The 19,803-nt window shown below is 40.3% G+C and overlaps 1 protein-coding gene across 1 annotated transcript in view; it reads right to left on the reverse strand.

Moving 5' to 3' along the window:
- The window catches only part of GPR158 (G protein-coupled receptor 158), a 188,005-nt gene that overhangs the window by 43,554 nt on the left and 124,648 nt on the right, over window positions 1-19,803 (reverse strand). Inside the window, exon 6 of the mRNA XM_054640621.2 lies at window positions 9,889-9,998. Coding sequence (XP_054496596.1) covers window positions 9,889-9,998 — 110 coding nt within the window. The remainder of the gene's footprint in view (window positions 1-9,888; window positions 9,999-19,803) is intronic.

Consider the following 19,803-nt stretch of genomic DNA (forward strand, 5'->3'; position numbering starts at 1 on the left):
AGTGGCTGCCACTTCCCAACAACTCTGTGCAAGCCAGCCTGAGGCACAGCCTGCCTCAAGCCTGCCCAGAGCAGGGGCTCACACAAAACTGTAACCTCCCCATGGCACACCTGGGAGGAACAGGCAGCATCTCCCCAAAAGCCCAGCAAGGGGGAGAAGGATTTTTTGCTCAAGAAGATCTCAGAAGAAGAGCAGACATTGCTGTAGCAGAGCCAAGAGCAGAACCTGGCTCCACCAGGACAGCTGTGTTGCCCTGACCCAGCAGAGCACAGCACTGCTGATGGCTGGGAAGAGACTCAGAGACCCCTGAGTAATGGAGCTCAGCATTAGAACTCACAGCTAACTTAATTCACACACTGGAAATAGGCACTCAAAATTTTACACTGATTATTAACAGCTAGGGTTTTTAGGTTTGCCAGAAACAGAGGCTCCAGCTTGAACCCTATACAGTAAATGCAAGTATGAACAGAGGCTCACAGTGAGCACAGGAAGGAAGCACGACTCAAAAACATCCCAAACTTGTCCTGTGCTGTAATAATCTAGAGCAGAAAAACTGTTTTAATTTTTAATACAATTTTTTTTTTGGTAGTGAATATTAAGTGAAAACGTTACAGATTAGTTCTAAAAGGAATAAGTAAACACTTGCAACAGAATTATTTCTGAAACTTTCTAGAGGACCTACTGTGTATGCATTCCCAAGCTTCAAGCAGTCAAGTCAACATTATCTTGGTCTTTCCAGCTCAGATCATGGATCCAATATATTTCATGAAGAATTCTTAGAGCATTTTGTGCCTCTTTCAGAAAAGCATCTATGAGGATAACTCACCAATGTGCAGAGCAGTACAATGTTAAATGAGCAAAATGAGCTTTACCCCTGTGCATGTTACAGCAGAGCAACACAGCATTTTGTCACCAGTGGTTGGTTACCACTGATCAGATACTGAATTCTTCAAGAACATTATGGCAATTTTTTGCCTCCATAGAAATCCAGAAAAGAGCAACTAATATGTGAGAATATTTGGTCCAGGGAGTGCTTTCCCCAGTACTTAAGATCTACATTAGAATAAGTGATCAGGAATAATGAATGTCAAAGCAGCTGCTGCACTCCAACAAACAGTACCACTATCTGTCATTTCAGCCTATAAATATGCTTATTATCCTAATAAATCTATACTAGAAAGAATGGTTAAATATACTTTTTATTGCATGTTTGTAAAATAAAGGCCAAGTATTGGACTAATTACTAAATAAAACAGTTTGATCAGTTGTATAACACAGACCATTACATTTTTCTACTGAAACTCCTGCCATTTGTACTAGTACTTAACTACAGAATCTTCCAAGAGAGAAATCAGTCTAGAACTGGAAAGCAGGACACAAAAAATTTCTCATTGCACCTCTAATCTATTTGGATTTTTTGATAGCTAAACACCCTTCTGAGAAAAATGTATGCCAGATTGCTCATTTGAATTTCTCTGGCTCTGGCTTCCAGCTACCAGATCTTATTAAACCTCAGTCCAATAGATTAAAGAGTCCTTTGTGACTACTTTTCCTCTCCCTCCTCATTTATACACTGCAGAAGAAGTCATCTCTCAATCTTCTTGTGGATCTAAAAACCAGATTAGCTTCCACAGCATCAAGAATTTTTCCAGCCCTTAAATACTTTCTGAACCACAACCACCTACTGTGTGCCTCCTTCAAAAATGAATCTCAAGAATAGGACATACTGCATTTATAGGAGTTTCAAAGATGTTGTCTCCTGTTGTAAAATCAACTCCCTACTGATTAACCTCCTATTCTCCATAACTTTTTGTCTTTAAATAGTTCCTAGTTATAATTTGCCTTTTGGCTGCACTCAGATGCATCTCTTTGACTAAGACAGTAACACCATGGACATGGCAGAGATGTTTAATGCTTTCATTGCCTCTGTCTGCAACACTGATGATGGGTAAGAGGGTCCCAGTGCCCTGAGCTGCAGAACCACGGCTGTGAGAATGAAAAACTCCCAGTTGGCTCTGAACTTCTACAGGATCTGCTGTTCCAGCTGGATCCCTCTAAGGCTATGGGGCCTGATGGGATTCATCCAAGGACACTCAAAGAGCTGCATCATTCATTGCAAGGCCTCCGGTAATGGTTTTTGAACAGTCTGAGGAATCCGGGGAGGTTCCAGTTGATTGGAAGATGGCTAATGTCATCCCAAAGTCCCAAAAAGGATGACCCTAGAAACCACAGGCCTTTTATTATCTCTTCAGTGACTGGTAGAATTCAGAAGATTATTCTGCAAGTAATTGAAAGACACCTGAAGTACAACACTGTCATGGGTCAGAACCAACATGGCTTCATGGGGGGAAAATCCTGCTTGTCAAAGCTTATTTCCTTTTATGAAAAGGTAACATACCTAGTTGATCAAGGAAAGACAGTTGATATAATCTTTCTGGACTTCAGTAAAGCTTTCAATACTGTCTCTCACAGAGCCCTTCTGCACAAGGTATCCAGCTCACAGCTGGATCAACACATCATGTGATGGGTGAGCAGCTGGCTCATGGGTCTGAGACTGAGAGGAGACAGCATCAGCATTACAACTTCCCTGTCAGGGAAGAGGTGCAGACACTGATCTCTGTTTCTATATATATATATATATATATATGTATATATATATGTGTGTGTGTGTGTGTAATATTCACTATTCTATCTATTCTGTGTGGTGACCAGAGACAGGATCCAAGGGAACAGCCTGAGTTTGAGTCAGGGAGGTTTAGTCTGGATATTAGGAAAATTTTCTTTACCCAGAGGGTGGTTGGGCACTGGAACAGCATCTCCAGGCCAGTGGTCATGGCACCAAGCCTGTCTAAGTTCAAAAAGTATTTGTACAATGCTTCAGGCTCAGGTGGGATTCCTGGTGCTGTCCTGGGCAGGCCAGGAGTTGGACTTAGATGAATCTTGTGGGTCCCTTCCAACTCAAGATATTCTATGATTTTAGTAAAAAATACTTTTCATTACTAGACTTTCTGAAACAGAATTTACTACTTCACCAAGCTTCATTATCCACAAATTTTGTGAGTAATCATTTTGTTCTTGGTTGTTCATTGCAACTGAAAATGCTAAATAGTATCAGGCTTACTCCTCATCCTTCACAGTAGCCCACCAGAAGCCTCCTCTCCAGTCATGGTTCTTCACTGACAATCAGTGGATGTGATCTGCAAATCTCTGCTTCCACTGTGATCAGCCTGTCTGTGAGTCACATCCTTCACACCCTCATCCCTCTCCTCCACAAATAGCTGTAACTCAAGTATTGTAGTGCAATGCCTGGTTTTCCTTTTATGCAATAATCCCACTCAGCAGAGATACCTTGGTCCACTGACCAATTCCATCCTTCCCATGCAGTGAGAAAAACCAGTCTGTAGAGCTATTATTGCAGGCATTGCCAACGTATGCACAAATGCACATCTACCTGGAAGGTATTGCCTCACAGCACAAAGTTTTGCTACCTGAGGGGGTCCTGGACTTGGATATCCTTGGAAAGGACAAATTCCAGTTCCAGCTCTGAAGCCCTTCTGCTATCACGTTAACCTGATGTGCAAAACCAGTCCTTTCTCACAATATCTGCCAGGGTGCTCTGGCATGCCATCAAAAGACATCTGAGAGGTCTTGTGATACCTGTGGATCATTACAAAGTGCCTTCCAACACACTGCTGGTTTTTTTCTAATCATGGTAACAATGTAATTGAATATTAAAACACCAGATAATTTCTTTATCTTCTCTTTCAACTTTCCTAGCCAAACTCAGTCTGCTATGATATAGCAGAATGTTTGCTACATTAAGGTGATTAAAACACCAGCCCATGGAACTGTACAGCTGTATCTACAACAATTTATACAAATTAAATATTAATAGGAATATGGATGAGAATATTTTCCAGGATCCCAGTGCCCTATTAATCTTAAATACATTATATGCTGATGATTTTCTTGCTTTAAGATAATGTTTATTAGTCCCACTTATACATGGTACTCCATCAAGATTAATTCTACACTATGTTTTTTAACAGCTGTGCTACATTTTCCTAGTTTATACATAAGAAAGTAGATATTTTATTCATAAATATGAAACTGAACCATTATACTGTGTAGTTAAGGCTAGTTATTGCTTGAGAATGGCAGGGATACAAAAGAGGGAAATAGGATTTTAATAATGTAGGTTTTATTGAGAAAAAAAACCACAGCACAACAATATGACTCATTTAATCTAGAAGAACTGCAACAATAAGAATTTCATCTTGAATGTGCACCATGCAAGAGTGCTATACGGAGTTTACTGTCTAAAGCTCTGTTTTGTTGTATACCATAAAAACAAGTAAACAAAGTAGCAAAGGTTTGCAGCAGGCATGAGGCACGAATTATACTCATGAAATTAATTAATTAGGTTAAGGCATGCAAACAAGGAAACAGATTTTTCCATGACTGGTCTAATTAGTGAAACTTCATTCCTTACGAACTCCTACTGTATGAGCAGACACTTTTTCAGCAAGCCCAGCTTCTTCTCTCCCTAACCTTCATCCCCCAGCTTTTCACTCTGTAACCAGCCCCTAAAGTCATCATTTCTTTGCTATTTTCTCCAGCAGCCAGGCCTGAGGCACAGTTTGTGAGCCACCAGCACAGTTTGTGAGCCACCAGCACAGTTTGTGAGCCACCAGCACAGTGTGCCCACCGACCACCCAGGGCAGACCAGGCAAAGAGGGACCTGCTGGTGCTGTGGATTTCAGCCTTTGCTCTGTGGGAGCATGAATAAGGTCTGGTTTCTACCCTAAAACTGTTTGTCACAAAGCTTTATAGGACTCATTTCATAATACATCAGATGCCAAAACATGCCACTTCTAGGGAAGAGACAGACAAATGGCTGGAATAGTTATAGAAAGCCCCTACAGTGTAAAAACCTCTACAGCTTGAGGAAAACCATTTCTTTTCCTGTATTGCAAATACACTGAAATCCTGAGTCAAGTTAAAGCAGTAAAAACCCAAGCAATGGCAATTCAACAAGGCAGTATCAGACCAGCACTCTGTACACTCCATTTCTGCAACAGTAACATCTGCCTTGAAAACAACTTTTCCTCCTTTTGTTTCATGTGAGATAACAACTACAGAAATCACTATGGACCACGTCCAGTGGCAAAATCCAACAGTGAATGCATCTGCCTAAAGGCATTTCACTCTCATCTTCCACAAGAAAAAAGGATAATTCAATAGGAAGTAAATCCTCCACTTTTTTTGAGTGCTTAACCAACCAAGAATCGAGGGCCTAACTCATTTCAAAAAATGAGGGTGGTTCAACACTACAGACCATGCTCATCTCACTTTGCTTGCCAATTTAAGCTGAGTTACACAATAACCACTTCTCCCAGACAAAACTTCTCTCTGCAGTGCTTCATCCCTAGTGTCCCATTTCATGGAACCACTGGGTAGTGGTGTATTGGTACTGTGGAAGTGTCACCTACTGGCCCCATGACCTGTGAAATATTGGCCATGCACCAATCCAGCTGTACATGTTCCAACTGCCAAGGTACCTTCTGCCCCTTTCCACACCACATTCCCACCAGACACTTTTACACAAGGCCATCTGTATCCTCTTTCTCAGCCCTAGCTGACCTAGGGGAGGCCATATATGCCATGTGTTGTGGTTAGGAATGGCATTCCCAAATTCAGTGTAAGACCCCAGACCACATGCCGCTTGCTCACTTCCCCCCCATCTCCCCCTGTGGCAGGATGAAGAGAAGAAATGAAAGCACAAAAAGGTAAAGATCACAGGATACATACAATTTAGCAATGAAATAAGAAAAGAAACAGTAACAACAAGCAATACTAACACCAGAGTTACAAATCAAGCAAAGGATTCCCAGGTGAATTGTCCCCTTGTGCCACCCACTCTCCACCCTCAGTTCCCCCTGCACATGGGGTGAAGCAATATCCAATAACCCCAGGGTCCTGGCTGTGCCCTGGCTAACTTCAACCCTGTCCTGGCTGGAACAGGATGCCATGCCCTCACCACTGATGCTTCAAGAAGCAAACTGACATCCTCTTTGGGTTCTCTGCTAGCCTGAGTCTGCTCTTCAGTAAGATATTGAATCACAATCCAGAGAACCACAGAATCATTGGATTGTTTACACTGGAAAAGACCCTTAAGATCATCAACCATACATCTAACACTGCCAAATGAGCCACAAATCCATGTCCCCCACTAAAACATGCCTCTAAACACCTGCACACTACCCACACTGCTTTTCTACTCCTTTCCTTACCACCTCCAAAACCTGTAGGAAGGTCCACTACTTCCTCCAACTGTACCAGATGGCAAAGCACAGCAATATAATCTTAGCACAGCATTTAGATGAAATGCAGAATTGCATCATAGTGTTAACATCTTGTTCTCCCACTAGCACTCCCTCCCACCACCACTGCTACAAAAAAGTGGGGATTATGTCATTGTCATGTTTCTCATACCTGAAACATCACCTTCCCCACACCTTCTCATTCTCCTCACTTTCCCAGTCTCCTTTGTTTCTCTTACTAATACCAGAAATGTAGATTCCCATAAACTAGAGACCCCATTCCTGGGTTTCCTTTTCCTGAAATATCTGAAAGCAAACCTATGTATACAGACACAAGTGCATACATTTGTCTATATTTATGTTACTTTGTTTCCTTCTTATGCTTTAGTCCAGAATTAAGGATTCTGTATTAATCCTGACACGAAGGTGACAGAAGTTCACAAAATATTAAAAATAATGAGATAAGCTGTTCATAAAACACAGGGCTTGAAAAGGACACAGAGAGTCTTCAGTTACAGAAATATACTGAAAGGTGCAATATCAGCTCCTTTAAACCCAAAAGGTTAAATTTGAAACATTAATATTTCTTGAGAGAATTATTTTGAAAAATTCATTGTTAAGGAACGTATTGTATTTTAAGTTCATAGCTCTTCAGCTAGATTTCTTAAATTAAGCTCATTTCCATGCCCCTATCCTTCCACCCCCACAAACATCAGCTCGTTATTTAAAAAATGCACAGTGAATAAGAAAGAGGCAATTAAGGATGAGGCACTGTAGAAATTGGATGTGACAGGTGTTCAAAGAATGAATCAGTACATGACTTCTCTGTTCTTTTACTCTTCCTTAAGCATGTGCTTTTGACTTCTTTTCTGATTTCCCCTTGATGCTTGACCCTAACAAAACCTCTGAGACCTCCTTGGGAAGTGAGGAGCTACAGGAAAATTTAAACAGCTACAAAAACCCCAGGTGTGTCCAGTGACTCCTGCCTGGCTTTGGTTAACCTTCACACTCCAATGCTTCTCAAAGCATCTCATTTGTTGAGAGCTACAGCATTAGACTTTCTCATTATCATGAACAGCTACCTTTACACAATATTGGTTTTCCCATTTAACTCAGAAAAATCACAAGTTCCTTTCTGGCAATTGGTTCTTCCCTGAGGCAGGACACAGCCTAGCTGCAGGAGGGAACCAGTGCTTGTCAGGATTATCTGTGATGTCTGCAATAAGCCATTCCTCAGCTTTGTAAGAGCTGTGGATTAAATTAGATCTGCCAAAATTTTCTACCAAATTTCTATTAACATCACATTGTTCCTAACAGCATAACTGCTCTGAATGTGTATAATAAAATATGTATCTAACTTGACTCAGTCTTTTGCAAGGCACACTCTGGGACTGAGATATTCAAAACCAAAGAAGACCACAATATCACTAATGTAGGAAAGGAATGGTCAGGATATCTGGGTGGAAAACAAAAGATATACTCCTAGACAAAGTAATTCTAGATTAACATACTACATAGTTTTTTCCCCTCTTTGTGTTACACAAAGAAATACAGAATTATTCAGAAGGGCAGCCAATGCTCACAGCAGGGTTAACAGTGAATCCAGACCTGGTTGCTCAGGGCTTTACCCAGTTGGGTCTTGAAAACCTCCAAGTATGGAAATTCATAACCCCATGAGCAGCCAGCTGCACTGCTTAATCAACCAGACACTGAAAATGCTTTCCTCATATAACATTGACCCTGATATTCATCCATATTGTATAAAGTTGAAATCTCCTACTTCAATTTGTGAAGTGCCTTTTGTTCTCCGCCTATACGCTGCTGTAAAGAACCCGGCTTCACCTCCCTGTAGGTGTTGGATAACTCATGTTAGGTCCCTCCAATGCTACATTTTCTTCATGCTGAACAAGCCCTGCTATCTCCACCTCTCTTTGCAGGACCAGTGCTCCAAGCCCTGACCTTTGATGGCCTTTCACTGAACTCATCTAAGTTTGCTGACATCTGGACACATCATTGCAGATATGGTCTGAGTAAAGGAGAATTATCACTTCCCTCAGCCTTCAGGCTACTGTCCCATTGATAAAGTCCAGTCTGCTGCTATCCTTCCTTGCTTTGTGATGACCAGGGATGAGGATGTAGTGCATTCTTGGCTTCTTATTCAATTTTGTCTTGTTTGCTGACCCTGTCAGCACAGCTGCCAAGTAACACCAGCTGAATGGGCAAAGCAGAAGACTTTCTGCCCAGTTTTGCAGCCTATCCTCACTTAATAGGAATGGAAGATCAACTGTCCTGTCAGGATAGCTGCTTCCTCACATCATGTACAATCATATAAAGAACCTGTTAGGATAGAACTGCAATGACAACATGAGCCACGCACAGTCTCAGGCTTTTTATCTGTCTGAGCTATAGGTAACAAAGCATCCAAGCAAAGTCACCAGCTCCCTCTTCTCTACTGCTCTACTTGTTTTACTTTTTGCATCAGAAATTGTTCATCCCAGAAAATACTATGGGGGTGTGGGATTTTCTTGGTCATTTTCAATGCAAAGATGTGGCCAGACACAGCATTTCACAATTACAGTTTACTAGCCTAAGTGTACACTTGTAACCAGGGATCCAAATTAAAGGGAGCTGCAAGAAGGACCTCTGTTTTAATGGGAAAATAGAGGTTTCCACGTAAAATGTGACAAGTCAAGAATGCATCATGAAACACAAGATATTTTTAGTTCTCATTCAGTTTACAAGCATAATATCAAACCTTCTCTATCTAACATGCCAACACAGTAATGAAACTAAGATAAAAAGATAAGTGACCATACTTCATCTATTATGTTCAAGTATCAATATACTGCTTATCTCTTTGCTTGAATAAAGATACTTACAGAATGTATCAGTAATGTTTTTCATTAAAGTTTAAAGAGGGATTTTATCCAGCATACACAGAAAAGGCTTCAATTTTTAAGGGAACTGTAGAAGTGGGAATTTAAGTTGGGCCTCTAAATCTTAAATCTTTGAGTCACATGTGAATGCACTGCCAACCCCATGGAACCCAGAATCTGCCTCATATTTTTGCTGACAGGTACAGATGTTTGTGAGTGTGTAGCTTGCCTGCTATGACTGCCTGAAGAAAACAGCCCTTGACATAAGAGCCATAAGAAAACACAGTAAGTACATACACTATAGTCTGTTGCTTTACCCACCATTGCTGTGTCTAAACATTCCAAAAGCATCTCTCTATGAACACTTCATAGGGAAACTTTTGAACACTCTATGAATGCTTCTGTATTTTTTATATTCAACAAAAACACATTCGCCTCCTGTGAAAAGGGGTTCTTGCACAATTTAACAGTAAATGCATATATATATTTACATCAAATCCTGTCAGCATCCATAGCTCTCAACTCAGATTAATAGCATATAATTTGAGCAGGAAAATGGAGGAGAAATACACGGTGGGTTTAAAATCAGAAATGGCACTTGTTTATGATAATATTTGCAGCTCTTCCATCTAAGTACCCACACAGATTGCACATACTCCCACAGAGATGGAAATTAATATGTGAAATACCTGTGCAGCTTGAGTGTCACAGTTCCATAAACAGTAGCAAAGCCCAGAAGACGAACCCATCTTAGGAGAACACAGCGAAATATACTTGGCTCAAAATACAAAATGACAACCTATAGAACAGAAAGATAGAGAGAGCTTCAGTACTGCTTTCATGAGAAAGTAGTTCTTCATTCAAATGCAGAATAGTTGCAAAACAGGACAGCAGACACATTTCAGCTCGTACTGCTGTATATTTAGATTTTCTAGTAAAGCATCAGGATGATCAGATCGACCAGCTGGCACAGTTCTGGGCACCAACTCCTTTTTGAAGGGAGCTGGCAAAAGCCCTGTGACAGACTGTGAAGTGACAACACTTTTAAATGCAATTTCACTGACTTTTCTTAACTGAGTGAAAACATGTACCCAGAGAGGAGGATAGAACAGAAAAGGACTTTTTCCTTGAGCAATTCAAGTAATATGCAGCTGGTTTAATTCTGGTTTGATAGGCTGTATTTACTAGGTTACACTTCAAAGTCACTCCTAATAAACCTAGCAAAATAATAGCTGCTCATTTTTCCCTGCCAAACTAAAAATTATTGCACTGGCCTCTTTCTATCCAAAATATGAAATATTTAATGACACATTTAACTCTTTCTTCCCCATATACTTCACCTCAGCTATATCAAATCTCCCTATGCATCCCCACTTTCTTAAGGAAAATAACCCTTTTGCTCATCTATGCATTTCTCTAACCACAATAAAAAATGTCCTACCAGCCTTTTGCCCTGTCTGCCAAGGACCATGCACAAAAACAACACTCCATAGGCAGTAAAAGAAAGCTACTTCTGTGGGTATAGTGCAGATAGAAGCTTCACTATCAAGTAAAACACTACTCTTCTCTAAAAGAGGGTTGCTCAGTAAACGCAGGCACAATTTGAATCAGGAGTCCATTTCTTCTCATTCCAGCAGACATTGTCCCTGGTGTCCTGAGGGTTGATCCCATATTTCTTCTCACTCATCTGGTCCCACCAGGAGCCTGCTGTCCCAGGGATTTGTTGGAAAACTGCCCCTACCCCACATGTAGACCCTGCTTAGTCCAGCAAACTTAGATCCCATGCATTCAATGTGTCAGACCAGAACCTGGTAAAGCAACCCAATGCACCATAGAAAAAATTAATTAGGTAATCCTGGTCTAGAGAAAGCAAGCACTGAAACATTTCAGGCCATCTGTCACAGCTTCATTTACAGTCAGTACATTCTGGCAGCAGAGATAGTATTGTGCCTACTGGCTGCCACATATTATTTTCCTAAGTAAATGCTCTTCTGCGTGGGAATTCAAGTTCAGGATATTGGCCAAAAGCCCAGGACTACATCCTTTGGGTGACATAGACTTCTTTAGAAGAGTGGGGGCAAAAATGGCAGATGTGGGCTGAGAGAGATGGAAGCTGCTGTGCTTCACTGGAATGCTTTTTTATACAGCAGAATCAAACTATTCCTTTTAAAAATATGATTTGCTGAATCAAACTGTGCTGCAAATTTAATCTGCTTTTTTCACTGTTATTGGACTGACAGAGAATCACAGAATGTACTGAGTTATAAGGGACCCACAAAGATCATCAAGTCCAACTCCTTGATGCATGGGACACCCCAAGAAACACACTGTGTGCCTGAAATATTGCCCAAATGGTTCTTGAACTCAGTCAGGCTAGTGCTGTAACCACTGCCCTGGGGAGCCTGTTCCACTGCCCAACCATCCTTTGGGTGAAAAACTTTACCCTGATTTGACATGCTTCTATGTAGACATTTTCTGGGATTCTGAGAAATCATCCATGGAGGAAAGGCAGCAGCTTTTCCCCTTGGAAAATCAGCTGGAAAACCAAAATGGATCCACATATGCATGACCATGCTTGGGCAAACAGAGCATCCAGCAAAAAGTTTCTCAGAAAGACCTGAATGGCAGCAATGACCTCTTATCCTAATATACAGTTTTATATATTAGGACAGTTGCAGAACCTGAGCAAAGTCTATAGCAGTAACTTGTCTCCTGAGGTTTGCTGGGGGGTAGAAAACACCATGTTTCATCTTTGATTCTTCCAAACAAGAAAATCAATGTCAAAAAAAGACTGGCATACAGAGACTCTGAACATTTCAAAGTTGATTTGAAAGCAGATTTTTTCAGATAATTGAAATGGGAAGGTCTGAAAACTCTCCAGGCATAGAATTTTCTGAACAAGGGCAACAGCTCTCTTTGCCATGCAATCTGACACAGCAATTTCATCTGCTGCTGCTTGTTGAAACATTAACTGCATGTGTCTAGAAAATCTCATTGATTTGCATTGAATCATTTGTATGAGCAGCTGAGGCATTTGGCTGGATATCAACCAAGAAACCACCACTTCAAATGCAGCCTGGTGTGAGCTGGCGTCACAGCTCGCTGTGAAGGCTGCAGAGGCAAGGCTCTGCTGGAGAAACTGTTGTCATTTTCCCATTTGAAATAGACACATTTTAACTGCTCCTTCACCCAGTAGTGAAGGATACTGCAGATCTAAGACTTCATCCAAGCTTGAGTCTCTTTTGGATCTTCCTGTGTTTATATGATGGAGAATTGTAACAGTGCCTTCACAAAGGCCAGTGTCCCTTTCTACCTATTCTTGCACGTGGTCTGTCATGGATCCAGGCTTTGAAGAGCCAGAATTACTATATTTACATTTTGCTTTCTTCTTAGGCATTGCAGAAGGCTATTCTAAGCATGTGTCATTCCCATTCCCATGAGGGCTCACCAGGATGTTCAGGTGACTTCCCTCTCCCTCTCTTGCCAGAATTACATCTCTTATAAGCACCATGAATTTTAGAGGCACAATTTTTAAAAGGAAAAATCTTTAATGGATTGGAGCCAATGGGCTACAGAAAGCGTGCCTTGGAAGCCTTGCTCAATTTTCCAATGCAAGTGGAATACAATTCTTGCAAAGAACCTGGTCCAAAGTATGACTGCTGCACTCCAACCCTCACTCTCCCTAGCAAAAAAAAAAAAAAAAAAAGAAAAAAAAATCCAGAAAAAAACCCCCAACAAAATAAACCAAAAAAAAAAAGAAAATAAAAAACAACTAACCAACCAACCAAAAAAACCAAAAAAACCAACAACAAAACCAAACGAAACCAAAAAAAGGAGGAACATAACACAGAGAAGTCTTGGGTTTGTTTTGTATCAGCCTCTTCTACCTAATCAAAGCCCCCATTCCTTACTGTTATCCCCAGAGCTAAGTCTTCTTCCAATGACAAATGTGCAGCAAAAGGTTGCTGAGCTGCAAGTGAGGAGCTTAGGATGAGCACCAGATTCACCCACACATCCAGGCTGCTCTCAGCAGAACAAGGGAATCCCTCAGTTCTATAAGACTACCCTGCCCACCAAAAATCTGACAATATTTCATTTTCTCTTTTTGCATTTACAATGCAACAGACCACGATCTTCTTAAAAATGCTGGGAGGTTTTGCTGATGGATGGAATAAAACATCTTTACTGTACATAAAGTAATGTGTTATCCGCAGTAGTTTTGCCAGCTCCTGGCACCCACTTAAATACTAGACATCAGTTTCTGCTACTTAAACAAAGAGATCTGGGGAAAACTATTTGGAAATCAGAAGAGGATAAGCCAGACAGTGGCTGCTCATGTCCCAGTTACTGCAGCTGTGCGTGAGACTTCCTGAACTGTGACTCGTCTTTGTCATTTGGATAAATGCGTTTGGATGTTTGCTTTTAAACTCAGTGTGGTTTAAGCTATTACTATCCTTGCCAAAACATTGTTCCAGCAGTCACGCTACCACTTGTGGAGTCAGAGATGAAGAGACTTCCTAAGGTCACCAGCTAACTGTCAAGTGTGCTTAGAGCTGGGGAATTACGGACACGGAAGAGGGGCTTAGCCTGCTGACACAGCGATCAGCCAGCTCAGTTATTCATCTGACACGATGAACAGACACACACACACACACACTCCAAAGACAACAGCTGAGGTCAATAAAAGCACCTCACACATTACAGCAAATTTTCCTTGTTGGGACAAGCAGGAAAGTAAAAGTGCAAAGAGAATGAACACAGAACAATTGAACATTCAAAGACATAACAGAGTTTGTCCACACAAAAATAAAAAAGGGAATTAATGAGTTTTATAGGCTCAGTGCCATTGCTTCTTAGAAGATAAACAGCATTTAAAAAGATTCTTTAAAAAAAAACCAACAAACCCAACCTTTATTACATAGTGAGCATATTACATAATAGTGAGCAAAACTGTGCATCGCAAAATGCTCCTTTGTCTTTCAGGTTAACTTTACTGTGCACATTAAAAGATGGTTAATTCTGCCCTTCACCATGGCACCAGATCCAGGCAAAAACACTTTAATACTGTGCACTTCCCCAAAGTACAGTGACTGGGATTCAGTCTGCCTAAATCAAACATATAATTTCTTCCTATGCTGTTTTAGGAGGTCTAGTAAATCAGGCCTACTAATGCAAGTTCCATAGATAACCCAGGGATAAAAACAAATACTTTGAGAAAGTTCAGCTTCAGCTACTTGGACAGGAGCTTGGCCTAAAGGCTTTAAGTACACATTTCCATTGACTAGAAAGGCACTACAGTATTTCTTTTAGGGAATTTGCTTCACTATATGTCAATTAATAATCCGTATTAGGAGGACTAAGCCAAGCACTTTATAGCCAGCTGTAACAATTTTGTAATGTATTTAAGACAAGTACTTTTTACTTCAATTCTTAAGCCACAGAAGTCATACGAATAGATCAAAAACTCATCTTCCTCTACAATCATCAAATTTCTATACTTCATGTTGAAAGGAAATAGGCAACACTATAATGCCTCAACAAACCAGAAGCCAAAGAGATTAAAAAATACATGTATTGCCAGTGCTAAAAATCCTAAAACTAAACAGGAAAAAATTGAGCAGGACCTTAACTCCAAAAACCCCCAAGTGTTCAAAATTTTTCAACTCTTCTTTTTTTTGCCCTTGGTTGTAGAACCATACTAAGGTTTAGGTTGGAAAGGACCTTTAATCTAGTTCCTAGTGCTGTGGTCAGAGATGTTATCCACGTTATATCGATGGAAATGAAACTCGGAGTTTAAAATTTGAGTACCAGCATCATCTGCTGATGGATCTGAGGTGCAAGTAACCCACTTTAGACAAAAATGATGCAAAAGTAATTTTTTTTCTCATTTGCAAATAATCAAATTCATCTTAAAATTGTGCTCACTTAAACCAAAGAACTTTACAGGAAACTCTCTCCTTTTTTAAATTGAACTTCAGAATTTTCTGCAAGTACTCTGCACAGTTCAATGCAGGACAAGACACAGATAATGCCTTTTGGGCTAATTCCATTAACAAGCATCTAGGAGATACTGTGAAGAGATCCATATGATCTGTTCCACTGCCCAACACCATCTGTCCTTGCCTGACTGCAACAGCTGTCTAGGGCTGTCTCTAGGCAATTCTGCCATGCAACAAGCCTTCAGACACTTCCTCTCAGTGTCCTGCCGTGCTCAGGGATGGGCAGCCTTCCTCCTTCTGCCATCTTTCACTAGTTCCTTCCAACACATCAAATATCCTCCAGGGTAAATCAAGTCACCTATTAATGCCTCAGTGCTAACATTGAGAAGGGATTTCCTGCAGCAGAGATGCTGTTTGCAATGTTAGATAAGCTTGCCATCCAAACTCATAACAGTCTGGCACTACACTTCCTAGGAAAGGGCCCAATCCCCTCTCTGTGGGCAGAGTGCCATCTCAACAGATGGGATGAGTGAAGGCATTCATGAGCCTGTGCACACTCTGGGCACCACTGCTGGAAACATGAGTCACAGCCCAGATCATCTGCTTCAATATTAGCGAAGGCACAGCTCCTTACCCAGCCCTGGGCCAGCCACAAACATTTCCAGTGCAGCTACACACAGCATCTTAGAGGTATGATAACAGTGAATATATACTTAGCCTAATCATGTAAGAACATTTCCTTCCATTTCCATCCCATTTTTTTAAACCACGTGTGCTTTTTAAGACATTATATCTTACTATAATAGGCCTCTGAGCACACAGTACCATCAAACCCTGCTATCCTTGCAAATCTCACCATTTTAAAGCAGAGCTGCATGGATCATTAGCTCAAATGCCTCTGTAAAGCACACACTTGCTGCACAAAACCACAGTAACTACTCTGTAGGTTTTATTCCTGCCTCTGAAGTGGAACTGAATCAACCTCCCAGTACACAGCATTGAAAGCACTTTGTTTCTGGAGGCAATGCATTTCAGATAAGATGCATGTCACAAGAAAAATCCTTGCAGCCATTTAAGTTCTGGGTTTCTTCATGAAAGAAGACAAACTTTTCCTCATCACCCACAAAAAGTCCAGCTTGAAATTCTGCCTACTGAAATCCTCCTTTCCCTCCCACTATATTTTCAACTGTAGATATTGGTGTTTCTTTCATTGCCTATTGTATAATATCTATTAATACATATTAAACCCCTGTCTGTGTTTCAGCAAAGACATGTTTTGCCTGTAAAGTCTTTTGGAAGACCATGACCCAGTATAAGCACATGACCACCAGCACCAGTGTAAAATAAAAGGGCAGACTCTAGAACTTCATTCATCAGAATGCTCTGCTAGCACTAGGTTTTATTACACTTTGGATTCATCTCCATCAGGCAGCAACAAGAGATCTCTAATGTTCTTTACAGAATGCATATTTTACAGTGGGGCTCATTTAGCCCCCTGAGAGATTTGACAGGAGATTAAGCAAACAGAACCTTCAACATCATTCTGGTTTTACAAAAGACTTACTATGTCTTTTACAGATATATCTTCAATTATTTTCTGCCTTTTTTTTCCTTCCTGTGTTCATAAGGGAGATCTCAATTAATTATTGACAAGACACCCTGAATAGGTTATTTTGAGAAATATAAACATCCATGTGATTTCCAAGATGTTGTCATGTATTTCCTCCAATTAAAAGAGAAAAAGTTATATGCCACAGATCCTACCAGCTCTGGAAATATTTATTTATAAATTACTTGAATGCATGGCTTGAATATGCACTTATTCACCATAAATTCTAGCCTTTGCTTAAGCCTTATTAATGATCCAGCTTCACTGTACCTATTTCCTTTGGCCTAATGAATAGCATTCTAAAATCAAATAATAAAAAATTAACATGTAATCCACAAAGGCTTTGAAAGAGACATGCTTGCAGTCTGTAGACAGATCTGATCACAACAAATAAATGTTTATGCCCAACAAGGCCCACACAGTAGAGAAGAGCAATCCAAGACTTTTTCCTAATAAAGGATAAAATTTTGTCACAAAACAATTCATTAGCTGATGAGAGACATCAACTGATGCCCTGGCTGAACTGATTATAAATGCTAAGGGTTGAAGGGTACTCCAAGTGTCAATTCACAAACCAGAGGAGAAAAGAGATACAGAGAAAGAGAGCACACCAGGTCTACATCCTCTTTGGGGAAAAACAAAGCGTAAAAACAAGTATTACCAAGAGGACTAGAACTCTACCCTAGACTGCTGTGGGAACCCTCTGAGGAACTGAGGAGAAACAGAAATTACCTTGAAACACTGGATTATCATGTACGCTCTCTGCATCTATTTCCAAACACAGAGATCATGCTTAGCTTTTCAGTGTAATAGAATAAACTATTTAACTTCAGCTGCAAACTTCTCAAATACAAGGAGAGATTTCAATGGTCCTGGCCCAGGGAGTGGTGATGAACAGGTAAAATATGATCACTTGGGAAGTATGGGGTCTCCCAGTCTAAGGGGCTATAGGCACAGAGGTGCTGGAGGTGGAAAGCCCAGTAGCTTAGGGGCAAATGTTTGTCCAAGAAAGGTGTCTTCCTGACCACTGCTGGTTACTGGATGCTTCTGCAGAAGCAGTACAAGACAGGGATAAGGTCTGAGGCTCAGAAGTTCCACCAAGACCATGCCTAAGTGTAGCACAATGAACAAATTACCTAACACTGAAAAATCCAGGCTGAAAAAAAAATCTATTGGTTTTAATAATGTCCCATGTAAGGCAGAAGAGAAAATAAAGTCTGCATTGCACACCATGCTTTCCCTGTTCTCACTCAAATGTACTTCTAACTCACCAGTACTATAAATCAAAAGAAGCATAAATACTTTTTAGGGAGTCCAAAAAGTAGCTAAGCTTGGTTGGCTCAAGTCACCTTCTTACCCATCTGCTTTGATGTGCCAGCTATTTCTGTGTCTTTGGTAGATGACTATCCCTCATATATATGTTTGCTGACAACCTCGCAGTGTTTAATACAGTTACCCTAAAAGCAGCCTGAGCAGCCTCAGAAGTCAGGACTGAGGACCTGAGAGTTGGCTCATCTCAGTAATTCACACACTTGAACTGGCCAGATGTGGACTTGGCTGGATGTCTGAAGTTTCCACTGAAATCAAGTCACAGCCTCAGAAAGTTTAAAATGTGTTTAAAGAAGATTAAACAAGATTCTTCAAAAACAACAATAACTGTTGAGTTTGAAAATTTAAAGCCTACCAGATCTACCTAGCTAATTGTGTACAGAGCAAAATGATTTTCCTGACCCACACAGGTCACCAACCACAGCCTGAAAGTACAAATTTAAAGTCAGAGTAATTGGTCTGACTTTAGAGATGCTTAGGGGCTAGTAGGAGAGTTGGAGCTATTGACATCACTGAAAGGCAACTACCCAAATATTTAAAAAATATCTGACTTCAGAAAGAGTGCTAAGAGCAGTGTATGCTAAGGGCACTGATGCTCTGCACTCTTTCACTTGATGTTTCTAAACTTCTATGAAAAGGTATTCAATTACTTTCCAGTTAAATACTGAAAGATACATGAAAGTGGGTTTCCTGATCAAGCAAATGGTCAGGTTTTAAGTGAAGATTATTAAATGTGATCTGCCAGCAGCAACTAAAAGCAGAGATGAGCAGATGGGGCATTCAGGGCTCCAGGCTCATGCACACTAAGGCTGAGACGAGAAGCACAAGTGAAATACAGAGGAGAAGCTGGGCTACTTAATCATTCAAAACTTCTATTTTCATAGTTTGCATTACATTCAAAAAACATAATTCAAAATTAATAGAAATAATTTCATCAGGATGTTTTATCTCAGCAATGTATAGGCACACCAAAAATTGTTCATGCTGATGCAAAATTTAAAAGTAGAAATTCAAAGGAAGCTGCAAAGTGAAAATATCTTCTAAAATACTTGCTTCTTCTGCCAGTTAACTTTTATCATCCAATTGCTTCTTTCATTTGCTCAGATACATTTTCTTCCATGTGACACGCCACTTGGGTAAATCACAACAGTCAACTGAATGTCCTAGTTTATCTACTTCATATGTGAAAAAACCCCCTAAACTTACTTACTGGGAGCATTATGGTCCTCTTTTCTTAAAAGAAACGCGGCAACCAAAGAAGTAGAAAGAGAAACATTTTAATAAACTGAACCATCTCTAATGAAAAACCCCTGACATCTCTTCAGCCCATTCATTTGCCTAACCACTGACACATTTTAATAATAGTTTTAAGGATATGTATTTTCATTATTTTATTAAAACCAAGGAAAATCTAACAATTAATTTTAAGACCACATCTGTGACTTTAGGAAAAAGGAATCCTTTAAAAACATAATGGTAGTCTATATTAAAATAAATCTTGCAAGAGCTGCAGCTAAATCAAGACATAATAGATTAAATTATTCAGAGCAATTTGTCAAGTATACTTAATGCAAGATGCAGGTCATAAAAGAGACTCACAAAGACTTTTATACCTTGTTACACTAAAGCTGAAATCCCTACAAATATACAGTATAAGGTTGGGGGGGGGGGGGGTGTTGAGTGTTTCCAAATAGTGACTCCAACCTGGGGAAAAGAAAAGATGCAGT

Source organism: Agelaius phoeniceus, chromosome 1, assembly GCF_051311805.1.
Source record: "Agelaius phoeniceus isolate bAgePho1 chromosome 1, bAgePho1.hap1, whole genome shotgun sequence".
Classification (NCBI taxonomy): Eukaryota; Metazoa; Chordata; class Aves; order Passeriformes; family Icteridae; genus Agelaius; species Agelaius phoeniceus.